This window comes from Asparagus officinalis, chromosome 5 (assembly GCF_001876935.1).
Source record: "Asparagus officinalis chromosome 5, Aspof.V1, whole genome shotgun sequence".
NCBI classification, from domain to species: Eukaryota; Viridiplantae; Streptophyta; class Magnoliopsida; order Asparagales; family Asparagaceae; genus Asparagus; species Asparagus officinalis.
The window spans coordinates 53,590,537-53,612,846 of record NC_033798.1 but is presented as its reverse complement, the minus strand read 5'-3'; the positions used below and the strand labels follow the sequence as shown (position 1 = coordinate 53,612,846).

At 37.9% G+C, this 22,310-nt stretch overlaps 1 protein-coding gene across 1 annotated transcript; it reads left to right on the top strand.

The window, feature by feature from the left end:
* On the top strand, window positions 1,042-11,063 carry LOC109843324 (protein ABHD17B-like). Its single transcript, XM_020412260.1, has 6 exons — window positions 1,042-1,572; window positions 9,586-9,622; window positions 9,720-9,956; window positions 10,041-10,088; window positions 10,265-10,653; window positions 10,782-11,063. Exons 1-6 carry the CDS (start codon window positions 1,271-1,273, stop codon window positions 10,852-10,854), a joined length of 1,086 nt encoding a protein of 361 aa, XP_020267849.1. The 5' UTR covers window positions 1,042-1,270; the 3' UTR covers window positions 10,855-11,063.

Below are 22,310 nucleotides of genomic sequence, written 5' to 3'. Positions count from 1 at the left end.
GGTTTTGCGGTTTAATAATATTTACGTGTGGAGAGGGACTATATCTAGAGTTTTTTTTATCCTGAAGTTGGAATACAATTTTGTTATCTCAAAACTACATAGACGAAAAGAAAACAAGTGCTGCACCTTTTGCTGTCGCAGCACAACTTATTTTGAATGTGGTAGTAAGTAATCTATTTTTAAGACTTTTTGTTGCTACAACAACACTTTGAGATTTGTGACACCATCAAACTAAACACTTTTGTAGACTTTTTTTGTTGCTACAACAACGCACATTTGACCAAACTCGTCTGGTGACTCCCCTGCCCCGAGAGGAAGCGACGCGGGGCTGTTTGGTTGTATGTTTTTATCATGTAAAAGGATGAAAAATGTAAAAAAGTGGGTCCCAATGTCAGCTTTCATCACTTTACATTGTTTGTCCATGTAAAAGGATGAAAAATGTAAAAAAGTGGGTCCCAATGTCAGCTTTCATCACTTTACATTGTTTGTTTAAATTCTCTTTTAAAAAAGTGGGTCCCAATGTCAGCTTTCATCACTTTACATTGTTTGTTTAAATTCTCTTTTACATGAAAAGTTTACACCTTTTGATGAGGTGTCATTGAAAGCAAAATCACCAAAATTAGGAATGATTTTGTTGGAAAGCTTACACAATGTCATAAATGTGTCAAAAAATAATAATAAAAAAGTTAAAACCTTGTAGAAAGTGGTGAGGTGGATAACCATTTTTCATTTTGTGTCATAAATACTCTAGTTTACATTATACTATGCAAACAATGTAATACTATTATTTTAGGATTCACAAAGATTCCTAACCAAACAATGTAAACACTCGAATTGAAAGTGGTGAGGTGGATAATCACTTTCTATTTTGTGTCATAAATACTCTAGTTTCCTGGAGGCATCCAAACAGCCATTAGGAAAGCCATCGCGAATTCCCGTAAAAACACGTGAGCTACAGACGGGATCACGTGCTTCTTCTTCTCCCTTCCTATTTCTTTCCCTCCCTTTCACTTTAAAACCCTTTTAAATCCGATTCCTTCTCCTTTCTCCGATTCTCCCAACCTTCCCCAAATTTATTTCCCCTTTTTTTTTCGTATAAAAAATTAACCCACCGCCAATAAATGCATCCCATTTTCTTCCCCCTTCTCCTCGACCCCAAACCAAGCTCTAACCCTAGCCCTGACCCTAATTTCGCGGATCTCTCTTAAATCGAGATGCGGCAGCGAACCCCATTCCTGCCCCTAATTTGGACGCCCTAGCTGCAGTCGATATGGGGGGAGTGACCTCGTCGCTGGCGTCGAAGTTCGCCTTCTTCCCGCCAAATCCACCGTCGTATGAGATCGAGGAGAAGGATTTGATCGGGGTGGTGACGGTCACGGGGGTCTCCGTGAAGGAGAACGTCGATGTGAGGAGAGTTAAGACGAAGAGAGGGACTGAGATCGTTGTGATGTACGTGAGGAATCCGTTGGCGAGGCTCACGGTGCTTTACTCGCATGGAAACGCTGCTGATATTGGTCAGATGTATGAGCTCTTCACCGAGCTCAGTCATCACCTCCGGGTTAACTTAATGGGGTGAGCTCTTTATTTATTTATAATGCTTGACAATGTTACATTAAACGTTGGGCGCTTCTAGGCGTCGGACTTGGCGCCCAGCGCTTAGTCGCCTAGGCGGGCGCCTAAGAGGTTTCTGGGCGTTTTTTTTCTTTCTTCATTTAAGTGGTGATCGATGAGGTTTTGCTGAAGGTCGGAGGAGGTAGTGAAGATGTTCATATTTAGAGGTTAATGGAGTTTGGAGGACGTGTAGACTACGACACATAAAATCACAATCAAGGTCTACAGGGTGCAATCCACGTAAGCAGACAATGCTCCCCTAAACACTCGTAAAATTTAGGTGGGCAGCCTAAATACCGCCTAGGCGTTAGGCGCTAGTTAGGCGGCCTAGGTACCGTCTAGGCCTAGGCGTACGCCTAAGCGGACTAGGCGGAGGTTTTTTGAAACAGTGATGCTTGATGAATTTAGCTTTTTTTTTTTTTTTGTTATCTGGGTTATTGGAATTTTGTTTTGGATAGTAGAGTTCAGCTACTGCCAATGGAAAGTTTGTCGAGGGTGGGAGTATAGTAAGTAAATATGCTGGAATTATTGGTATCAAGCTGTTCCAGCTCGGGTAAGCTCGGTGTCAGCTCTCCGAGAATTCCTTTCCTTTGTCTGAAATAGTCAAGGTGGAAGATTTGTAAGGTTTATCGCCTATTATTTCTAAATTTATAATAGTCAAGATGGATGATGTAAGAGTAGGTGAAAAAGGGGGTTGCTCCCACAGCAAAACTGGGAGCACCTCCACTCTTTGACTAGCATAACAATGGTTCTCCTGAACCAGTTTGAAAGGAGTTCCCTACAGTACAGTGCTACTCCAAGTGACAAAAGCTCCCAACTTGTCCATGATCTTCTTACTTCTTATAAAGGAGAAATTTCACTTTAGGTTGTCTTTTTGGCATTTACTTTGCCTTAAAGGTGGATGCAGGTCCTTATAATTTCTGAAATTTCTCCCCTTCAACCGACTTATTTCTTTCTCCTCTTCTACCAAGTTTCTTTCTCTAGGAGTATTCAGAAAGATTTATTAGTGGTTGCACAAGCTCATATGACTGAATCTAATACTTGGTTCCATGGCTACTGGCCTTCTAGGTGCAATGCAAGCAAAGTTACTGTCTTTTAATAGTTTCCTGGACATAGTCATGCATCACCCGCTAGATGCAAGATAGGTATGCTGCAATTCATATGTATATGCTAATTCCTTCATGGAGATTTATAAACTAGAATTTTGAACACCTACTGATATTTAGGCTTCTATGCGAGGATTGATGTCCATATAAGCTTTACAAGTGACGCATGAAAAAGAAGAGCATTTACATGTAACACGAATAATTGTTTCAACCAAAGGATATGTATGCAGTGTAATAACTGGATGACATGCATCTAGAAGTCTACTCTTTAACATTTATTTCTGGTGCATGATACAGCAGTTTACATTTGGAAGGTTCTATTAGTAAAGAGAATGTGAAGTTTATGAGACTAAAAACCACTCACAAGCAGGAAATAGTGAAGCTACAACAGACTTTGTGGTGTTAGCTCATATATAAATTAGTTTTGTGTAGTGTGTGGGACCACATTTCATTTGGGTCTTACATCAAAATTTGTGATTTCACCTCTCGATACAAATGAACCTCTCATAAGGTTTCTTGTCCTAGTACTTCAGTACTGCTCTGTAAAAGGTTTCCCAACTATTGAATCAGTGTTCCTTCTTAAAATATGGATCTGCTATCTATTGAGATTGTACTCATCGGAAATGATAGTATCAAGTGAGTCTGTTGTTATCGGAACTAACTGTATCAATTGAGTTTGTTCTAATGGGAACTAACTCTATCAATTGAGTTTGTACCCACTGGAACTAACTCTATCAATTGAGTTTGTCTGATTGGAACTTACTCTAAAAGGCATCAGTGTTCCTACCTAAAACATGTATCTGCTACCAATTGAGTTTGTACTCATTGGAAATGATAGTATGAGTATCAAGTAAGTCTGTTGTCATCGGAACTAACTCTATCAATTGAGTTTGTCTGATTGGAACTAACTCTAAAAGTTTGCCCCGCAAATGAATCAATGTTCCTTCCTAAGACACGTGGACATGTATATGCTATCAATTGAGTTTGTACTCATTGGAAATGATAGTATCAAGTGAGTCTGTTGTCATCGGAACTAACTGTATCAATTTAGTTTGTTCTAATTGGAACTAACTCTATCAATTGAGTTTGTACCCACTGGAACTAACTCTACCAATTGAGTTTGTCTGTTTGGAACTAACTCTATCAATCAAGTATTAGATACCTTCTGTGTCGACATACAACCAGATATGGTGTATGACTATTCACTTTTTGTGTAGAGACATCCTCCCTGCATTCATTTCATGGCTATATTCTAAAGTTGAGAACTTGTTAAGCTTAAGCATTAACCACAAGAGTATGGGATTCTAGTGTTGCTCCTCAAATTCTAAAATGACATCTCCATATTCCAGAAGTGGTGATGGTTACTTCCCATGGTTACTTCTTTGGTGCAATTAGTTATGTGCCACACTCTGTCCACTTAGTTCTGTGCACTTATGACTCATGTTACTGCTTTTCCCTTTGTAATGAACAGAGCAAAGACAACCTTACATTTACACACTATAGTACTATTTTGATTGGCCATGTAAGTATCGAGTGTTTACCTTCTCCTCTCTCAAAAGCTTAACTGCAACTAAATGTCAAATGTTTATCAAATTCGTTAAGACTATTATACACTTCATACCTTCCCAGGCTGCAACTTTTATAGGACATTTTTTTTGGGGTTGAAATGCTTTCCTATCAATGATGACCTTAGATTAACACACTTTAGTACTATTTTGCTTGGGCATGTTACTATAGAGTGTTTACCTTGTCCTCTCTTAAAAGTCCAACTGCAATTAAATATCAAATGTTTATTAAATTCATTAAGACTGTTATGCTCTTTACACCTCTCTAGGCTGCAACTTTTGTAGGACATTAGCTTTTGGGCTTGAAATGCTTTCCTAGCAGAGACAAACTCTGGTGAGCAGATTCTTGCTTACATACACTCAAAGTGCATATCCAATCCTTTCGTAGGATGTCACGCCTTTTCTGGTTAGTGGTTCCCTCGGTCCAAAATGCAACTTAAGGAATTAACATCTCATTGTGGAATGTTTTAATTTTAATTTTTTAGAACCTCATCATTGCGCTCCACACGACGAACATCTTTGATATGATTATTCAAACTTCACCACTTCTGAAGGTGGTGTGGTGCACACACACAACTAAGCATGCAGACTAGTCCGTGGGCGGACCAGAGGCCAGTGGGGAATATTTACCACTCCCCCCACCACAACAACACCCCCCCCCCCCCAAAAAAAAAAAAAAAAAGAAAGAAAAAAACGATGCACACAAGGTAGAAGAGGATTTCGTTTAGTCAGATACTTGTGGAGGCTTGCAATTTATAACAACTCATTATATACTTATTAGCTTTAATGTACAGATAAGGTTACTGTAAAGTCAGTTGAAAGAAGCATAATAGAAAGAAAGTTTGAGTTCATCATGAAAAACCAAAATTGAATATACTTGACCTATATCTTTTGCATCTTTGAAAATTTTTGTTCATTTGTATACCCTCTAAGTTTTGCATATTTTAAATTATTCTTCATATCCTTATAAACTAACTTTTGTTCATTTGTATACCTCGACATGTTCTTCCATGTCTGTACCAAGTCTTGTTGTTTTGGCTCTACTAGCCAACCTTCAGTAGGATGTCAAGAGAGATGCGTTCTCTTGAAGCTCAATACGGTAAAAAGATTTGTAGTGAGGAGAGACAGAAAGTGTTACTGTGTTACCCTCAACGCTGTGATGCTTCTAGGTCAGCCCTCACCTCACGGCCTTAACACTCGTTGGTCAAGACTCTTTATTCCCTCTGAGTTTGATTTCGAGCGGAGAAAGCAAAAGAGGAAATTTTATCCTCTCTACAGAATTTAAGAGGACATCAGGCTCTTTTTATCTTGTTACTGTTTAAAAAGTTAAACAATTAATGGTAGAGGAAAAGATTTGAGATTTGACCATAATTTTATTGGCAAACTAGCAATATTGAAGCTTTGAAGGTTAATTTTAAAAATATACAAAAAAAGGTTAAAAATCCAAACGAAGAGGAGGGAAAAAACAAAACTTTAGGTAATTTTTTATTGATTGTTGGGTTTTGATGTTATTAGTTCTTATCTCAATCATTATATCTTCTTAGGCAAAAGTTCAATATAGTTCCATGATGTTTTAGCTAAATTTTATTAGAGTCCTCAAACTTTGAAAGTCATCAACAGAGATCCCTATTATTTTCTCCGTTATTGTATTAGGTCTTTTTTGAACATTTTTGTTAATTATTGATGACATAGCGGGACATTTTTGTCATTCTCAATTTTTTTGTTGACTGGATACTGAGTGGACTACTTTTCCTCTGAAAGTTCTGAAAATTACAAATAACCCCTAAATATCCTATGAATAGCCCTCTGAAAAATTTACAAATTTAGAAATAGCGTACTAAAGTTTGAAAAAAATTATAAGTGGGTCCCTAAATTTTTTACAGACAGCCCCGAGATATTTTACAAACAGTTGTGAAAATTTCAACTTTTCAAATAACCCTTTGAAAAATTTACATACAACCCCCTGAAAGGTTTGAAAATTATATGTAAAAAATTTCAGGGGGTTATTTGTAAAAAATTAGGGTCTTTTTGTAAAAATCCAAGGGGTTATTTGTAATTTTCAAGGGGCTATTTGTAACTTTTTAGGGACATTTTTGTAAGATTTAGGGTTATTTTTAATTTTCAAAATTTTCAGAGTAAAAGCACTCCTATCACTATCAGGTCAGCAAACATAATTAAGAATGACAAAAAGGTCCTACCACGTCATGAATAATTAACGAAAAATTTCAAAAAAGGGCCTAATATGATAATAGAGAAAAGTTAGGGATCTCTGTTGATGACTTTTAAAGTTTAAAGACTCAAATGAAGTTTAGCTAAAACATTGGGGACCTATACTGAACTTTTGCCATCTTCCTATATATGAACTTCCTAAATATCTTCCAATTTTATCATACATATTTGTGTAGGATACAATCAGTAGGGACTAGCCGTGATGAACTCAAACCTTATGGATTAGCTGTACTGAACTCAAATATATGGTTCCACCCATCTAGAATTCCTTCCAAATTTGCATGTTATTTTCTGATCTTACACAACACAAGGCTCGCCAATGTATGCAGAACCTATTGAAGAGTATAAATATGATCATGTTTAGGCACGCCTCTTTAAGTTGATAAAAAGAGTGACAGAAAAGAAAACATAACGAAAACAAAAGAGAGAAATCATTTGGAAGTTGATCGAATTTAACTATCGGATATATAATAAGGTGCTTTTGGGAAGGAACCTTAGGCATATCCTGTGGAAGTTGATGAAAGAAAGAGATAGAAGAGGGAACATACAAGGAAGCTAAATCACCAAAGGCTCTTCAGGATTAGAACTTACATAGGATTGTTTGAATAGGACCAGATCTTCAGGATTTGGCATTAACATCTCTTTTTTCTGAAAAAAGGAATGCCTTAATCTCAAGGATGTTGTTTGAATGATCTTTTTTGAACCAAAACTCATGAGTAATTTAATATCCTGAGTTTATCCGAATGTTTAGGAAATTTAAATGAGGCTTGACTACTGGTGTTTTTCCCTAAGAGCCTTGTCATAACTTTGTCTGTTATCTCAGACATAAATTTTATTGTCTTGAATTTTAATCTCATATCCTAATGTTCATTTCTGTTTGTAATCCTAATCGTTTTTCTACTCATTCTATCCCAGGAAACAAATGATCTATGGATACTCAGCCAAATAAGATTGAGAATGATTTTCAGTCCAACTGTCCAAACAAATATTTTGCTCCCCTTTTTCAGTTTAGGCAATCACTTTGGAGGGTTAATTATAATGTTTTGCAGATGAAGTGTCTATGAGTTGAGAGAAAACTATTGCCTGTATCAGAATGACCATTTTGTATACTTACTGGTATATAGAATACAATATAATGCAGAACATGAGATCATTTGATCCTCCGAGCGAAATGTCAAAGATGATATGTAGGTTAGAGAAAGAGACTCGAGGGTCAGACGTTGGATAAAACCAAAGTGAAACGTGAAATTCTCTCATACACGTCAAAGGTATATTTGAACATGACTGCTTCTCAGAAAAAATAACGTACCAATCTTGCTACTATTAGTCATTTCAAAAGGTAGATCAATCAGCTACATGAGGCATGTAGTTTGAGGGGAAGAAAAGGATGAGGTACTGTCTGCTTCATTTGGAGGATGGATAAGATAGGATAGAGGCATATGGGCTGATATAACTAGGAAATAAACAGATCTCAGTGTGAATATTCTTCAGTTGTCTTCCGCGGAAGTTGGAGCATTGATGTTTAGGACCATTGTTAGAAGCAGAGACTATGCTATTCATCTTTTGTTCCAGGGTTGGTCATCACTGTCATTGACATTGTTGAAAATTCTGTAGCTCAATCGCCTCACTGGATCTTATTAATGTTACTAATCTGTAGTAAATCTCCACCATTAATCATTCTCTGTTGTCTTCTTACATTTTCGTCTAGCCAAAGAAGAAGATGAGTGATTTTCTTCTATTTTCAGTAAGATGGATTAAGTATGATGCACAAGTATATGTTGCTGATATAACAAGGAAATAAATAGCTTGCAGCTCGGCAAAAGAATGTGCTCCATATACCTTCTCGAAATTCAGACACCCTAGTCAGAAGTTTGCCTTTACTTTCATGCATCAAGATCTTTCAGTTATAAATGAAGCCAACCAAAACATGCATGGCAAACTGTAGGATACGAAACATCTTTTGTACTTTTTTCCCTGGTTGGGTGAATTGGGGTTAAAAGCCTCTATGGAGGCCCTTCATCAACATAACACACTCCGAATGATATTTGTGCAGGCCCCTGTCAGAAAGCCAATCTGCATCGAATTTTCCATCTAAGAATGTCTGTGACTCAAAACCTTGAAATTAAGGAGATTAATTCTCAAAATCTTGCCCTGATCTTTTCTGCTTAGTAACAATTACCAAATCACCTTGCAGCTAGACTTTGTCACATATCTTCGAAACCAATACAACAAAGGACCTTCCACACAACTAAGAACTGTGACATTCATTGACTGAAAACCCTTGAGAATTGCTAGAGCGAATTTCTAAAGTGGATTTTAAAAAGATACTGCTCCATTAGTCTAGTTTTCGCCCATAAAAGGTTCCTCAACCTGAGTGGACATCTTAGACTCAGAGTACATAAATTATAACCCTTAACTCTCACCAAAACTTTGGACTTATGGTATAGTGGCAGGGTCTTTAAGAAGAATTTTTCATTAATAAATTGAAACCTCAAAATTTTATAGCATATGGCTACTTAAGCAAATGATTTTTTAGTATAATTCATGTACTATCATGTCACGATCCTTACATCTGATGATAAACTATTGAAATTAGATGACTATCAATAAAACATAGTAGCCCGTCGTGGGTGACTTGGGCGATTGGTATGTTCCAATATCGCTCCCACAGTCCTAGGTTCGATTGCAGGCTGGGGTCATCACAATAAATAAATTAATAATAAAACATAGTAAACACTCATGAGCACTGGTTGGAAACAAGTTCAAGGAAAAAAAAAAGAGTTCCTTTTAGGTGCACTTGCAAACGATTATTATTGCTTAACATTATTAAGGTGGTGCTTATTAGAACTTTTTTTTAGCTAAGTGAAACAATTTTACCTGCATTATTATTATTGAATAGTGCCATGTATGACGGTGTGAGCTTCACATTCAGGCTGGAGATTGATCACCGTCTCAGAATCACAACATCTTAATTTACCTCAAACAGTTGTCTTCTGTAGAATGTTAATGGCTTCTTGTGTTGATGTCATCGAAGTTATATAATATCCACTTAAGCTGAATATGTTTTTCTGCAGGTATGATTATTCAGGATATGGACAATCATCTGGAAAGGTAGCATTAAATATTTCTCTTGAGCTCTTTATTGCTAATAATTTGGATAATATTTATTTACAACAATGATCTTACATTTGCAATTCTTAACTGGCAGCCCAGTGAGCAAAATACTTACGCTGACGTTGAGGCTGCTTACAAATGCCTTGAAGAGAATTATGGAATACATGTAGAAAATATCATCTTATATGGTCAGTCAGTTGGTAGTGGCCCCACTTTGCATTTAGCTTCGCATGTGTCTCATTTCAGAGCAGTTGTTCTACATAGTCCCATTTTATCTGGAGTGAGAGTTGTGTATCCAGTGAAGCACACATACTGGTTCGACATATATAAGGTTTCATATGCCATTTATCTTGCTATTGCTTTGTTATCTTTATTTGCTACTGGTACCTAACCATAATTATGCTTCTTTCTTCAGAACATTGATAAAATTCCTCTGGTCACATGTCCTGTTTTGGTAATTCATGTAAGTACTGTCATTTCAACTTCTAATCCTGTATAGGTATTTCTACTTTTTTGCATTGCTTATGTTCATAGTATTGCTTCACAGTATACACCCCTGCATAAATACAAATATCTGAAAAGTCCTTTTATCATGCCTTTTCACCTATTTTAGAGATCTAAGGTCTTTTATGCCTGTAGGGGACAGCCGATGAAGTTGTAGATTGCTCCCATGGGAAGGGTCTCTGGGAGCTCTGCAAAGAGAAGTATGAGCCACTATGGATTAAGGGTGGCCACCACTGTAATTTGGAGCTATATCCTGAGTATATAAGGCATCTCAAAAAGTTCATATCAGCAGTAGAAAAAATACCTGCTCATAAAGATGGTTCTTCAAACAATTCACATCCTCTTGATCCTCCCCGGATACGTTTTGAGGGTCTTGAACCCACGAGGAATAGCACTGACCAGAAAGAGAAATCTACAAGATTAAGCACTGATCTCAGGGGAAAGCCAAGGAAGAGCATAGATGTGTATGACAAACCAAGGATCAGTGTGGATCAGCCTGATAAGCCAAGAAATAGTATTGATAGGTCCGATATAAACTTATTCCACTTATCATCCTTTCTTTGCGTTGATCCCTTCACGCTTTTACAGTTTAAACCTTTGTGTTTCTTCCCATGTATTTGTTCCTGACTTTTCTAAGCTTTCATGGTGGCAGACTTGGAGGGATGGTGAGATCCGTCGCATTGTGCAATATCGATTGTTTTAGACACACGGCTTCGGTAGATTGAGGAAGGCAAGTGGTTGTTCGTGTTATTGGGTTGTACTTATTTTCTTTTGTTTTGTTTGTTGATAAGTTAATTGGGTGGATTGTCTTGTACCGGAAGATGTGTTATACCTTGGTGAGGGAAGAGCAATACTGGAATTAAGTTAACACGGGTTTGATCAATTGCTGAATACGATGATTATTTCTTTATTTGGAGGACCTCAGAATTGTGTTCACGTTGATGATATCAAACCTCGTTCCCCGGTGACAGTTTAGGGTGTTTATGTCTGAAATTGAACCTTCTAACGGCCACCTTCCGTTGGAATTAGTACTACTACTACTTGATGCTCTCCTTCTTTGACAAAAGAGGGAATTCTGCATGTCTCAATTAATCTCTATGTAAACTTGTAAATTTTCTCAATTCATAAAGGGAAAGACAAGCTACACAATCAAAGCAGTGAACGACGGTGTCATTAACACCGTTAATGTCACGTGCTTTTTAAAATGTCTTCATTTGCCTAACTTTTTTGGAGTTTTTTCAAACTTTGCAACGTCAGATCAATGCCTCACCAACCCCTTTTGTATATTTTATTATTTTCTTATGGCTATATAAGGGGGATGAGGGGAGAGTGTTTAATGCATCAGTCAGAGAAAAGAAAATTAGAGAGAGAAGAGAGTGAGATAGAAAGATAGTCCCTTTCTTTATGAGAGTCTCTAGTTAGAGTGGTCTCCTCTTTTGTATTCTTCTCTTTTGGTGGTTAGTAAATTTCTCTATTGTTCTCGCCCGTGGATGTAGGTCATACTGACCGAACCACGTTAAATCCTTGTGTGCTGTTTTCTATTTGTCCACTCTTGTATAGACATCTTCTGTGTCTGTGAAGCCCCTCTGCTGCAACAAACTGGTATCAGAGCCTGCTTAGAGTACGTGTATCTGCTTATCGTATGCTTTGTGGCTGCCACTATATGCTCTGTGCCTGCCACTAAAAGTGGATCCTCCACATCAGAAAATAAGTTAGATTATCTTTTACTCTTTAAAGGCATCGGGTACTATTCACGTGTACGGTACTATTCAAAAGTATTGTTACTATTCATACATACGGTTACTATTTATACGTACTGTTACTGTTCGCAAATACGGTAACTGTTCATAAATACAATTACTGTTCTAGTTGGCTTTAAGATGTCTTCGGCGAAATAAAAAGTGGAGAAATTCGATGGGAGAAACAGTTTCAGTTTATGGAGAGTAAAAATAAGAGCTCTCCTAGTACAATAAGGACTGTTCAAAGTCTTGTCCGGAAAGGATAAGTTGTCAGAATCTATGCCCGATGATGAGAAAGAAGAGCTGGAGATGAAGACGCATAGTACCATACAGCTCTGTTTGGCCGATGAGATCCTGCGGGAGGTTGCAAATGAAGATACCGCCGTCGGCTTGTGGCTCAAGTTGGAGAGCTTGTACATGACGAAATCTCTAACAAACAAGTTATACTTGAAGCAACGCCTCTTCACCCTTCGCATGAAGGAAGGTATGCGAATTAAAGACCACTTAGATGAACTTAACACTATTCTTATGGATTTAAAGAATATTGATGTTAAAATCGACGAAGAAGATCAAACACTCATTTTGTTATGTTCATTACCTCATTCCTATGAAAATTTTGTCAATAGCATGTTATACGGTAGAGATACACTTTCTTTGGAGGATGTCAAATCAGCCTTACATTCAAAAGAGTTAAGGCAGAAAGTGTCTATCGTAGGAGGAGATGATCAAGTTGAAGGCTTGTTCGCTCGTGGTCGTCCTGAAAAGGGTGTTGGTGGTAAAGGTAAATCTAGAAACATGTCTAGATCAAAGTCTAGGCCAAGAAGAAATGTTGAATGTTATTACTGTCACAAATATGGGCATATAAAACCTAATTGTCCAGCGCTTAAAGCAAAGGACAATTCACAGTCAAAGTCTGGGGATGTAAAGCCTTCAGTTGCCACTGTAACTGAAGAGTCATCTAGTTCACATGAAGTTCTTTCAGTTAGTGTTAATACTCATTCACAAAATGAGTGGGTTCTTGATTCGGGTTGTTCCTACCATATGTGTCCGCATAGGAATTGTTTTGTCACATATCAGTCTATCGATGGTGGGAATGTTTTGTTGGGAAATAACATGCATTGCAAGACTGTTGGTATCAGATCAATTAAGATTAGAACCCATGATAGTATTATTAGAACATTGAGCAATGTCCGTCATATTCCATAGTTCAAGAAGAACCTCATTTCTTTAGGCATCCTTGACTCAAATGGTTTTAAGTTTTTGGCTGAAGGTGGAGTTTTGAGAGTAAGTAAAGGCTTTCTTGTTGTGATGAAAGGAAAGAAGATAAATATCCTCTATATCCTTGAAGGCAGTACAGTGACAGGTGCTGCAGCAGTGTCATCCTCAGAGGATTCAGATTCAGACATTACACATTTGTGGCATATGCGGTTAGGGCATATGAGTGAGAGAGGACTGGATATATTGAGCAAACAAGGTCTGCTTTGTGGTCAGAAAACCAGCAAATTAGACTTTTATGAGCATTGTGTTTTCGGCAAACATCATAGAGTATCCTTTAGTACCGGTGTCCGCAGAACCAAGGGTACTTTAGATTATATCCATTCAGATATTTGGGGTCCTTTTCAGGTTCCATCGAAAGGTGGAGCTCGTTTTCTGCTAACATTAATTGATGATTATTCCAGAAAAGTTTGGGTGTATCCTTTGAAGCATAAAAGTGATGTGTTTGCAACCTTCAAGCAATGGAAGGTTATGATTGAGAAGCAAAGAGGAAAGAAAGTGAAGAACCTCAGAACCGACAATGGGATGTAGTTTTGTTCCACAGAGTTTTACCAGTTCCGCAAGAATGAAGGTATTGTGCGTCATCGTACAGTTCGGCATACACCACAGCAAAATAGAGTTGCAGAAAGGATGAACATAATACTTTTGGAGAGAGATCGGTGCATGCTCTCTAATGCCGGTTTGTCAAAAGACTTTTGGACCGAGGCAGTCAATACAGCTTGCTATTTGGTAAACAGATCTCCTTCTACAGCAATTGATTTTAAGACTCCAGAAGAGGTATGGTATGGTGCCCCTTCTAATTACTCTCATTTAAGAGTATTTGATTGCTCTGCTTATTTTCATGTTAATGATGGTAAACTTGAACCTAGAGCAAAGAAAGCTATCTTTCTAGGATATGCTACTGGGGTGAAGGGATATAGATTGTGGTGTTCTGATCCCAAGTCACCTAAGTTTATTATTAGTAGGGATAGATTGTGGTGTTCTGATCCCAAGTCACCTAAGTTTATTATTAGTAGGGATGTTACTTTTGATGAAAAATTCATGCTTCACCGGAGAAAGGAGTTTGTTATTGACACTACGGGTACTAAAAAGGAGTCTACCAAGCAGATGGAGCTAGAGAACTCAACTTCAAAGAGAATGCTTGAGGGCGCTCATGTTGAACCAGTTGATATTGCTGAAGGTTCAACATTAGATGATGATACACCGCAAGAGCAACAATATAATATTACCACCAGGAGAACAAAAAGGCAGATCCGACCTCCTCAACGCTATGCAGACATGCTTGCTTATGCTTTGAGTATAGCAGAATCAATTGAGGTTCTAGAGCCTTCTACTTATAAGGAGGCTATTAGTGGCAATGAGGCTACAAATTGGACTGTTGCGATGACTGAACAGATGAAGTCTCTTCACAAGAACCAAACATGAGAGCTAGTGAAGCCACCAATGGGACAGAAGATCGTTGGCTGTAAATGGGTCTTCAAGAAGAAAGAAGGAGCTCCGGATACAGATTCTGTAAGGTACAAGGCACGCTTGGTAGCTAAAGATTACAGTCAGACCGAAGGTGTGGACTTCAATGAAGTATTCTCTCCAGTTATAAAACACACCTCAATCCGCGTGTTATTTGCCATGGTTGCTCATTTTAATTTGGAGCTTGAGCAACTTGATGTGAAGACAGCTTTTCTACATGGCGAGCTTGATGAGCAGATCTTTATGCATCAGCCAGAGGGGTTTATTGTTGAAGGTAAAGAAGATCATGTGTGCAGGTTGAAGAAATCTCTTTATGGGTTGAAGCAGTCTCCGAGGCAGTGGTATTTGAGATTTGATACTTTCATGTTTGAGCATGGTTACTCTAGGAATAAATATGATAGTTGTGTTTATCATAAAAAGCTCAATGATGGTTTTTTTGTATATTTGCTTTTGTATGTTGATGACATGTTGATTGCAGCTAAAGATATGTCAGAAATCAACGAGTTAAAATCTCAACTCAAACATGAGTTTGAGATGAAGAACTTGGGAGCAACAAAGAAGATTTTAGGGATGGAGATCCACAGGAACAGGCGAGAAGGAAGTTTATTCCTATCTCAAGAAAAATACATCAAGAAGGTGTTGGAGAGATTTGGCATGCTTGATGCCAAGCCTGTGAAGACTCTGCTTGCCGCTCACTTTCGTCTTTCAGCAGATTTGTCACCTCAGACTGAGGAGGAGGAGCAGTACATGTCTTGTGTTCCTTATGCGAGTGTAGTTGGAAGCATTATGTATGCGATGGTTTGCACCCGTCCAAATATTTCACATACAGTCAGTGTTGTGAGTCGGTACATGGATAAGCCTGGAAAGGTCCATTGACAGGCTGTGAAATTGATACTTAGATATTTGAGAGGATCTGCTAATATTGGTTTGTATTTTGGCAGGAACACAGACTCAGATTGCAGAATACTTGGCTATTCTAATTCAGATTATGCGGGTGATTTGGATAAGAGACGATCCCTGATAGGTTATATATTCACTCTTTCAGGTAGTGCCATTAGTTGGAAGGCGACTCTACAGTCGACAATTGTTTTATCTACTACAGAGACAGAGTATATGGCAGTGACAGAAGCAGTGAAAGAAACTATTTGGTTGAGAGGTTTGGTTGAAGATCTCGGCTTACACCAAGGTGTTACTACGGTATTTTGTGACAGTCAGAGTGTTATACATTTGACGAAACATCAGATGTATCATGAAAGAACCAAACATATAGATGTCAGATATCATTTTATCAGAGAAATTAAAGTAATCAAGATTGAGAAGATTGGTACTGCAGATAATCCAGCAGATATGATGACGAAGCCCGTACCTTCGCACAAGTTCGAGCATTGTCTCGAATTGCTTGGTTGTCTTTGTTACAATTGAATTAATTATTTGTTGTTCAAATATATTTTAAGTTGTTTTCATTCATAGAGATTACTTTCAAAAGCTACTTGTGTGAATTTTCTTCTTTATGTCCTTCTCCCCCTTTTATACTGTATTAAAAATATAGGATTTGGTTAAATGACTTAAATTAATAAGAAGCTTGTAGAATAAAAAAGGCAATGGTTAGGAGGGAAAAACATTTGGGAAATTATAGGTATATTTCTGATATAGCAATGGAAAATGAAAATATATTTCCAACATAGTTATTAGTAACTCCCTGAAATTGGCGTTTGACGCAAACTATCCACCTTATTTTTAAATAAAATTTTAGAGACTTTACAAAATTTGCATGTGTGAGAACTTTCTAAGTACCTCATTACTTCATGTTTATAATTAAGTATTCAATCTTCTCTTGCAGATACATATATCTTGGGCTATTTGATAATGAGATTGAAGCGCAAGTTCCTACTGAACTGCTGATTGAAACGTATGGTAATGGGTTTTTTTTTCATTTTTCTACCTATTAACTTTTATTAAAATATCGCGATAAAAAACTTTTATGAAAATATCATTTGGAATGAAATGTTGTGAATTGATCAGGTAAATAAGTTTATCTTCTGATGAATTGGCCAGGTAAATAAGTTTATCTACTGATTTTTCTTCTTTACAATGATGAAATAGACATTGCGGAGAAATTTGAATTTGAAAGTAAAAATGGCAAAACACCTACTATTTTTAATATTTAGCATTTCTATTTTGTTTGGGGCCATCATTTCTTAAGTGTTCTTGGCATCTACGATGGAGATGAGGAGATGTTGAGTCATTCGGTGGGTCGCAAAGCTCAAGGAGTGGTTTCGATGTGGTAGCATGGAGGGCGTCGTATCTCCTCCGTTTCCTCCATCCTTGGCATCGTAGTTGGAGGATCTCTCTCATGATGAGGAGAAGGCTGATGAGGAGGTGGAGGAGATGACACTGAGGCCTGGGGCGCGATGGTGCTGTAGGAAGTGGGGTGGGGGTGGGGCGGGGGGGGTTAGGTGAGGATTGCGGCTCGGTTGGCCGCCTCAAAGGCGATGGAGATATTGGAGTTTTCATTGGGAAGGATGGCCCATTGATGAGAGCGTAGTCATTCTAGTGACTGGCTGTGGTGTTTATCTTTGATGGAGCAATCTCTGAGTGGTAGATTAAGGTTTTATTATTCTATAGGAGTTGAGCATGTTGGTCTATAGGTTACATTGTCAGTAGGGTCTGCTTGATCAAGAGTCGAGCTTGCATGCTCAACTAGATTGTGTAGGAAAGATGTTGTGTCTTACTTCTAGATGATCTTGTTTTTATTTTTTAAAAACTTGTATCGACTCCCCTACGACTTGTGTAGGGTAAGCTCTTTGATGATTATGATCTTTTGCCTATGTTACTATATTGTCTAATGCCTACTTATTTTTATACTATCTTGTTATGGTTTTCCTTTGTGTGGACTTGGAAATCGTGAACACTTCACAAGGATCTCATATTCACCGATGATATAGATAGATAAATAAATAAAATATGGATCATAATCCAAAAATTTTATCAAAATTATCGGTATACTTAAATCTCAATTCATAGGCTTAACTTTCATAGTCCATCAAATTTTGCATCTCCACTCTGGTATCCACACTCTCACTGACGGGCTCAACTTGGTCACACTCTACTTTATCTAGATAACCACCTTGGTTCACTTTCCTAAATATACCCTTTCAGCTCAACTACACTTTCTGAGGTTCCTACAATCCATATCGTTCATCCGATGTGAACAAATGACAAAATTTTGGAGAAAACACAGACTCTAGGTCACTTATTTGTGTAACTTGGTGAGGGATCACGATCAACTAAAATCTATCCACCATACATGACCACAGGTAAGGTTCACTTGTCGAAACCTAGGTTCTGATACTATAAAAACCTTGTCACGGCATGTGTCCTAGTTAAGGATACATGCATGCGACTAGGCTGGTAGTACGTACATGAGAACTGGGTCGAACTGGTCCTCATGCACATACTTAAGCTTCATTTGTCTAAACTACTACAAAACAAGAGGGACAATCAATGAAAATACATGCTACTTATGCTCGGGTGCAGGTCAGGAAACAAGAGATCATCTATTTTTTGAATGTTCTTTCTCTGGTACAGTATGGAACAGAATTATGGAATGGCTGAGCTTTAAATGGAAATCATGCAATTGGGGACTCCTTTTAGATTGGTATTGTACTAAGCTAAGAGGAGGTGGTTTCAGAAAAGGAGTTAAGCGAATGGCATTATCAACAGCTATATACAGATTGTGGATTGAGAGAAATACAAGGTTTTTTCAGGAGAAGATCAAAAATGCAGATCAGGTTGTGAAGGATATCAAAATGGACATATTGACTGTTATTTTGAATATGTCCATACCTGACGATCAAAAGGAATGGGTGGCTTCTTTATAAACCTGTTCCCAGTAGATAAATATTCTCAATTTACAGGAAAACACATGTTAGAGTTTTTTGCTTTCTTTTGATATCTCACAACAAGTGAGATTCTTGATGTGTACAGATTTCATCACTTTGGTTTATGAATAAATTCTTTTCATTGACCAAAAAAAAAAAAAACTACTACAAAACAATGGTGAATCGTAATAAAGTAGCAGATGTAGGCAAAGATTGGCAAAAGTCAACTTCTAGGAAAATTAGCTCTAATCAGGGTGATACAATTAAATATAATTTAGTATGGGGACTTCTATGCTAAAAAAAAATCAAACACAAGGGCAAAATTGTAAAAACAACTACTTACCAATTACCTGGAGGGTAGAACTATCCAATCACACAATCTAATTCCTATAATTAGCATCTTATTTGAAAGAGTATCATGAAGGGTACACTCACGAAGATCTGAGACTGATAGTAGGAGATAAACGAGAGACCAAATGATGGAAAGGTATGTAGATGTCCAAGATGCTAGAAATGTCTAAAAGTAACTGTAAAAGCAACCCATGGAAAAAACTGATACGAGTCGCCGAACGAGCACCTTTGATCGCAGAATTATCAAAGGTGTGTTTTGAGAAGAAAACAGTAAAACACACAAAACAATTCAATTGGCGAAGGAAAATACATTCTTTAGATTATGAAGAATAAAAGATTACAAAATCTCTCTCTCACAATCTTTCTAGAATAAAAAACAACTTCTCTATCCTCTTTAAACTCTAAATCTGATGTTTAAAAAAGCTAAACAATCCATATTTATAGGTTAAACAACATGGGTGATAAAGTGGTAAATAACCAATACAAACCCAACCAGGATTCGCGTCAAAAACAGAATCCAGACCGATCCAGGAAACCCGATCCGGTCGACCGATATACCACTATCGGTCGCGTCAAAAACAGAATCCAGACCGATCCAGGAAACCCGATCCGGTCGACCGATATACCACTATCGGTCGACCGCCAAAAGTGCGTCGGTCGACCGACTAGAGAACATGTTTCTCGACCCTGTAGTGTGCACGAATCCGGTCGACTGGTGTTGGTCATTCGGTCGACCAACCAGAGCCCTTTTGCAAGTTTCCTGATTTTCGTCGTTTTCCTGATTTTGACCGTTTCCACCGCCATCTGCGGTTCCGCCCACGCTTCTATTCTTAAGCTACCATAAGAATCATCTATCCCAATCTCCCATGATCATCGCTAAGTTCCCAAAGTAGAGAAGATACACCCGTATCATGGCTCCCCCTTTAGGAACTTGAAGTCCCGTTCTAGTTAGAACTTCAGCTGAGGAAACTCTCGAACTCCTCCTTCTTTGTTGAACCACCTAGCTTTGCTAGGAACCTGACTTTGATGTCCAACCAGAAACGACTCCTTCATCCCCCGTCTAGTCGTGGCCACCTTCCGCTCCAAAATGTAATACTCTTTCAGTAGCTCCTCATAAGATGTAAGGACCATGAATTTTGATACTAGTTAAAATAATTTTCTAGTATTTTAAAATATTTAATTATGATTTTTAAAAGAGTATTGGTATTTTTCTCGAATTTCTACAACTTTTTATGATTTAAAGTCTAAGTTTTATATTTATTTAAATGATTTAAATATTTATAAATTTATTTAGTGCAGTAAAAATTTCTAAAATTTATTCATTGTGTTACCAATACTATTACGTATTATTTTGAATAATACATGATATTATTATTATTATTATTATTATTATTATGTATATTTTTATATAATACGCTGTATTATTAATTACGTATTATTTGTATAATTTGTTGTATTATTTTTACTGTTGCATATTACCGGTCGTATTAGTACGACTAGTATGTTTTACTATGTGGATAATTATCCCATAATTATTTAATTTTAAATATAAGTAATTATATTTTTATTAATTATTCTTGTTTAATTGTATAATTTCTTGTATTATTTTTACTATTGCGTATTATCAGTTGTAATACTACAACTGGTATGTTTTAATGTGTAGATAATTTTCATATATTTATTTAAATTTTTTCATAATTATTGTTATTTTTATTTAAATTTTCAAAACCCTAAAGAATAACATATATATATATATATATATATATATATATATATATATATATATATATATATATATTATATATATATATATTATATAATATATATATATATATATATATATATAGGAGAGAAGAGGAGAGAGGAATATGGGTATACTTGGCCAAGGATCCTTGGGTAGTGATGTGGACACATCTTGTCCATACATCACACCTTGAAGTTGGGTGAGGCTCCATCTTCAAGGTTGTGATGTTATGGACAAGATGTGTCCACATCACTACCAAGGATCCTTGGTACCAAGTATACCCATTTTTTTCTCATATATATATATATATATATATATATATATATTATATATATATATATATATTATATATATATTATATATATATATATATATATCATCTTTTCTCGTTTTTCTCTCTCTCTTCTCTTCTTCACAAACCCGCCACCCCATATTTTCTTCTCTCTCTCCCGACACACGCCATGGTCGCAGCCACCTCCGCCCTACCCCAACTCCCATCAAACCCCCAGCCATCGCCAACTTCCACCCAAACAGCAACCCTCCTCTTCCATCTCGCCAGACCCACACCCGCCGTCGGCCTCCCCCACCTCTGGCTCCGCCTCCGCCAACCCAACCCCCAAGCCGCCATGGCCAGCACCCTTGACCACGCCCAGATCCCTAGAGTCGCCTACTTCCTCCCCACGCCGTCGCGAGTTCCCCGCTGCCAGCCCAACTCGCCGCCTGCAAGCCCTCCTTCCCCGTTTGATGAACTCCAACGACGGAGTCTTCACCCGAGCCGCCGCCGCTCCACCTCCAGACCCTCTCCCTTGGCCGCCGACTATCCTGAGCTCCAGATCCAACAACCCAGCCGCCCTTGACTTCGCCCGTGAACTGCCCGACTCTGGCCAGCCTCCCCACTACAAACAGACCCCCACTGCTCTGCCCTTTCGTCGCTCTCTGCTAGAGCCGCCGCGCGAGCTCTTCCCCGACAGCTCCCCGTCGAACCCCGACCAGCCCACGAACCCTGCCGCTGCCACAGAACCTCATAGTCCGCCGCAACCTCCGACAGCCGCTGACCACCCCCTCGTTGCCCGAGCTCGACGCCTCCCCTTGTTCGCCATTGACGTCGACCACCGCTGACGATCGTCGTTGCCTCGAGCGCCCAGCAGCGCCTTTGGATCCGTAGTCCACTCATTCGATACCCGAGGCAAGATCCCGAATCTTGATTATTTTATTTTAATTCTTAGTTTTATCGTAAATTATTATGTGACTCGTCATTCAATTTCTAGATCTATTATGAGATAATTAATTAGATTAGTCTATGATATATTATTACCTGCGTGAGATTGCTTGACATGAATAGCTGGGTGGAAGCTTGTTCTGTTATCACTTAGTTGTTATCCAATAGGAGAGACTGTACATGAAGACGAATTCTGTTAAAAGTATGATTTATAAGCGTGCTTCAAAGCATGGCTATACTCACTCAACATCGATATCCCGATGTAAGGAGTCCCGAGTTCCCTTGATATCTATATCCCGATATGAGGTTTCCTTGATTATTACTATTATAACATTGACTAGACGATGCACTCTTGATCGGACGTGTTGTGGGTCATGGTTATTTTTATAGTTTTACAGGAGTCATTCCACAATAACCCTGTGGCTAGTGCACAATGTTTCATGTACAGTTGCGTAATTAATATAACAACATGGGGTTATAAAGGGGAATTGGACGAAGAATATAA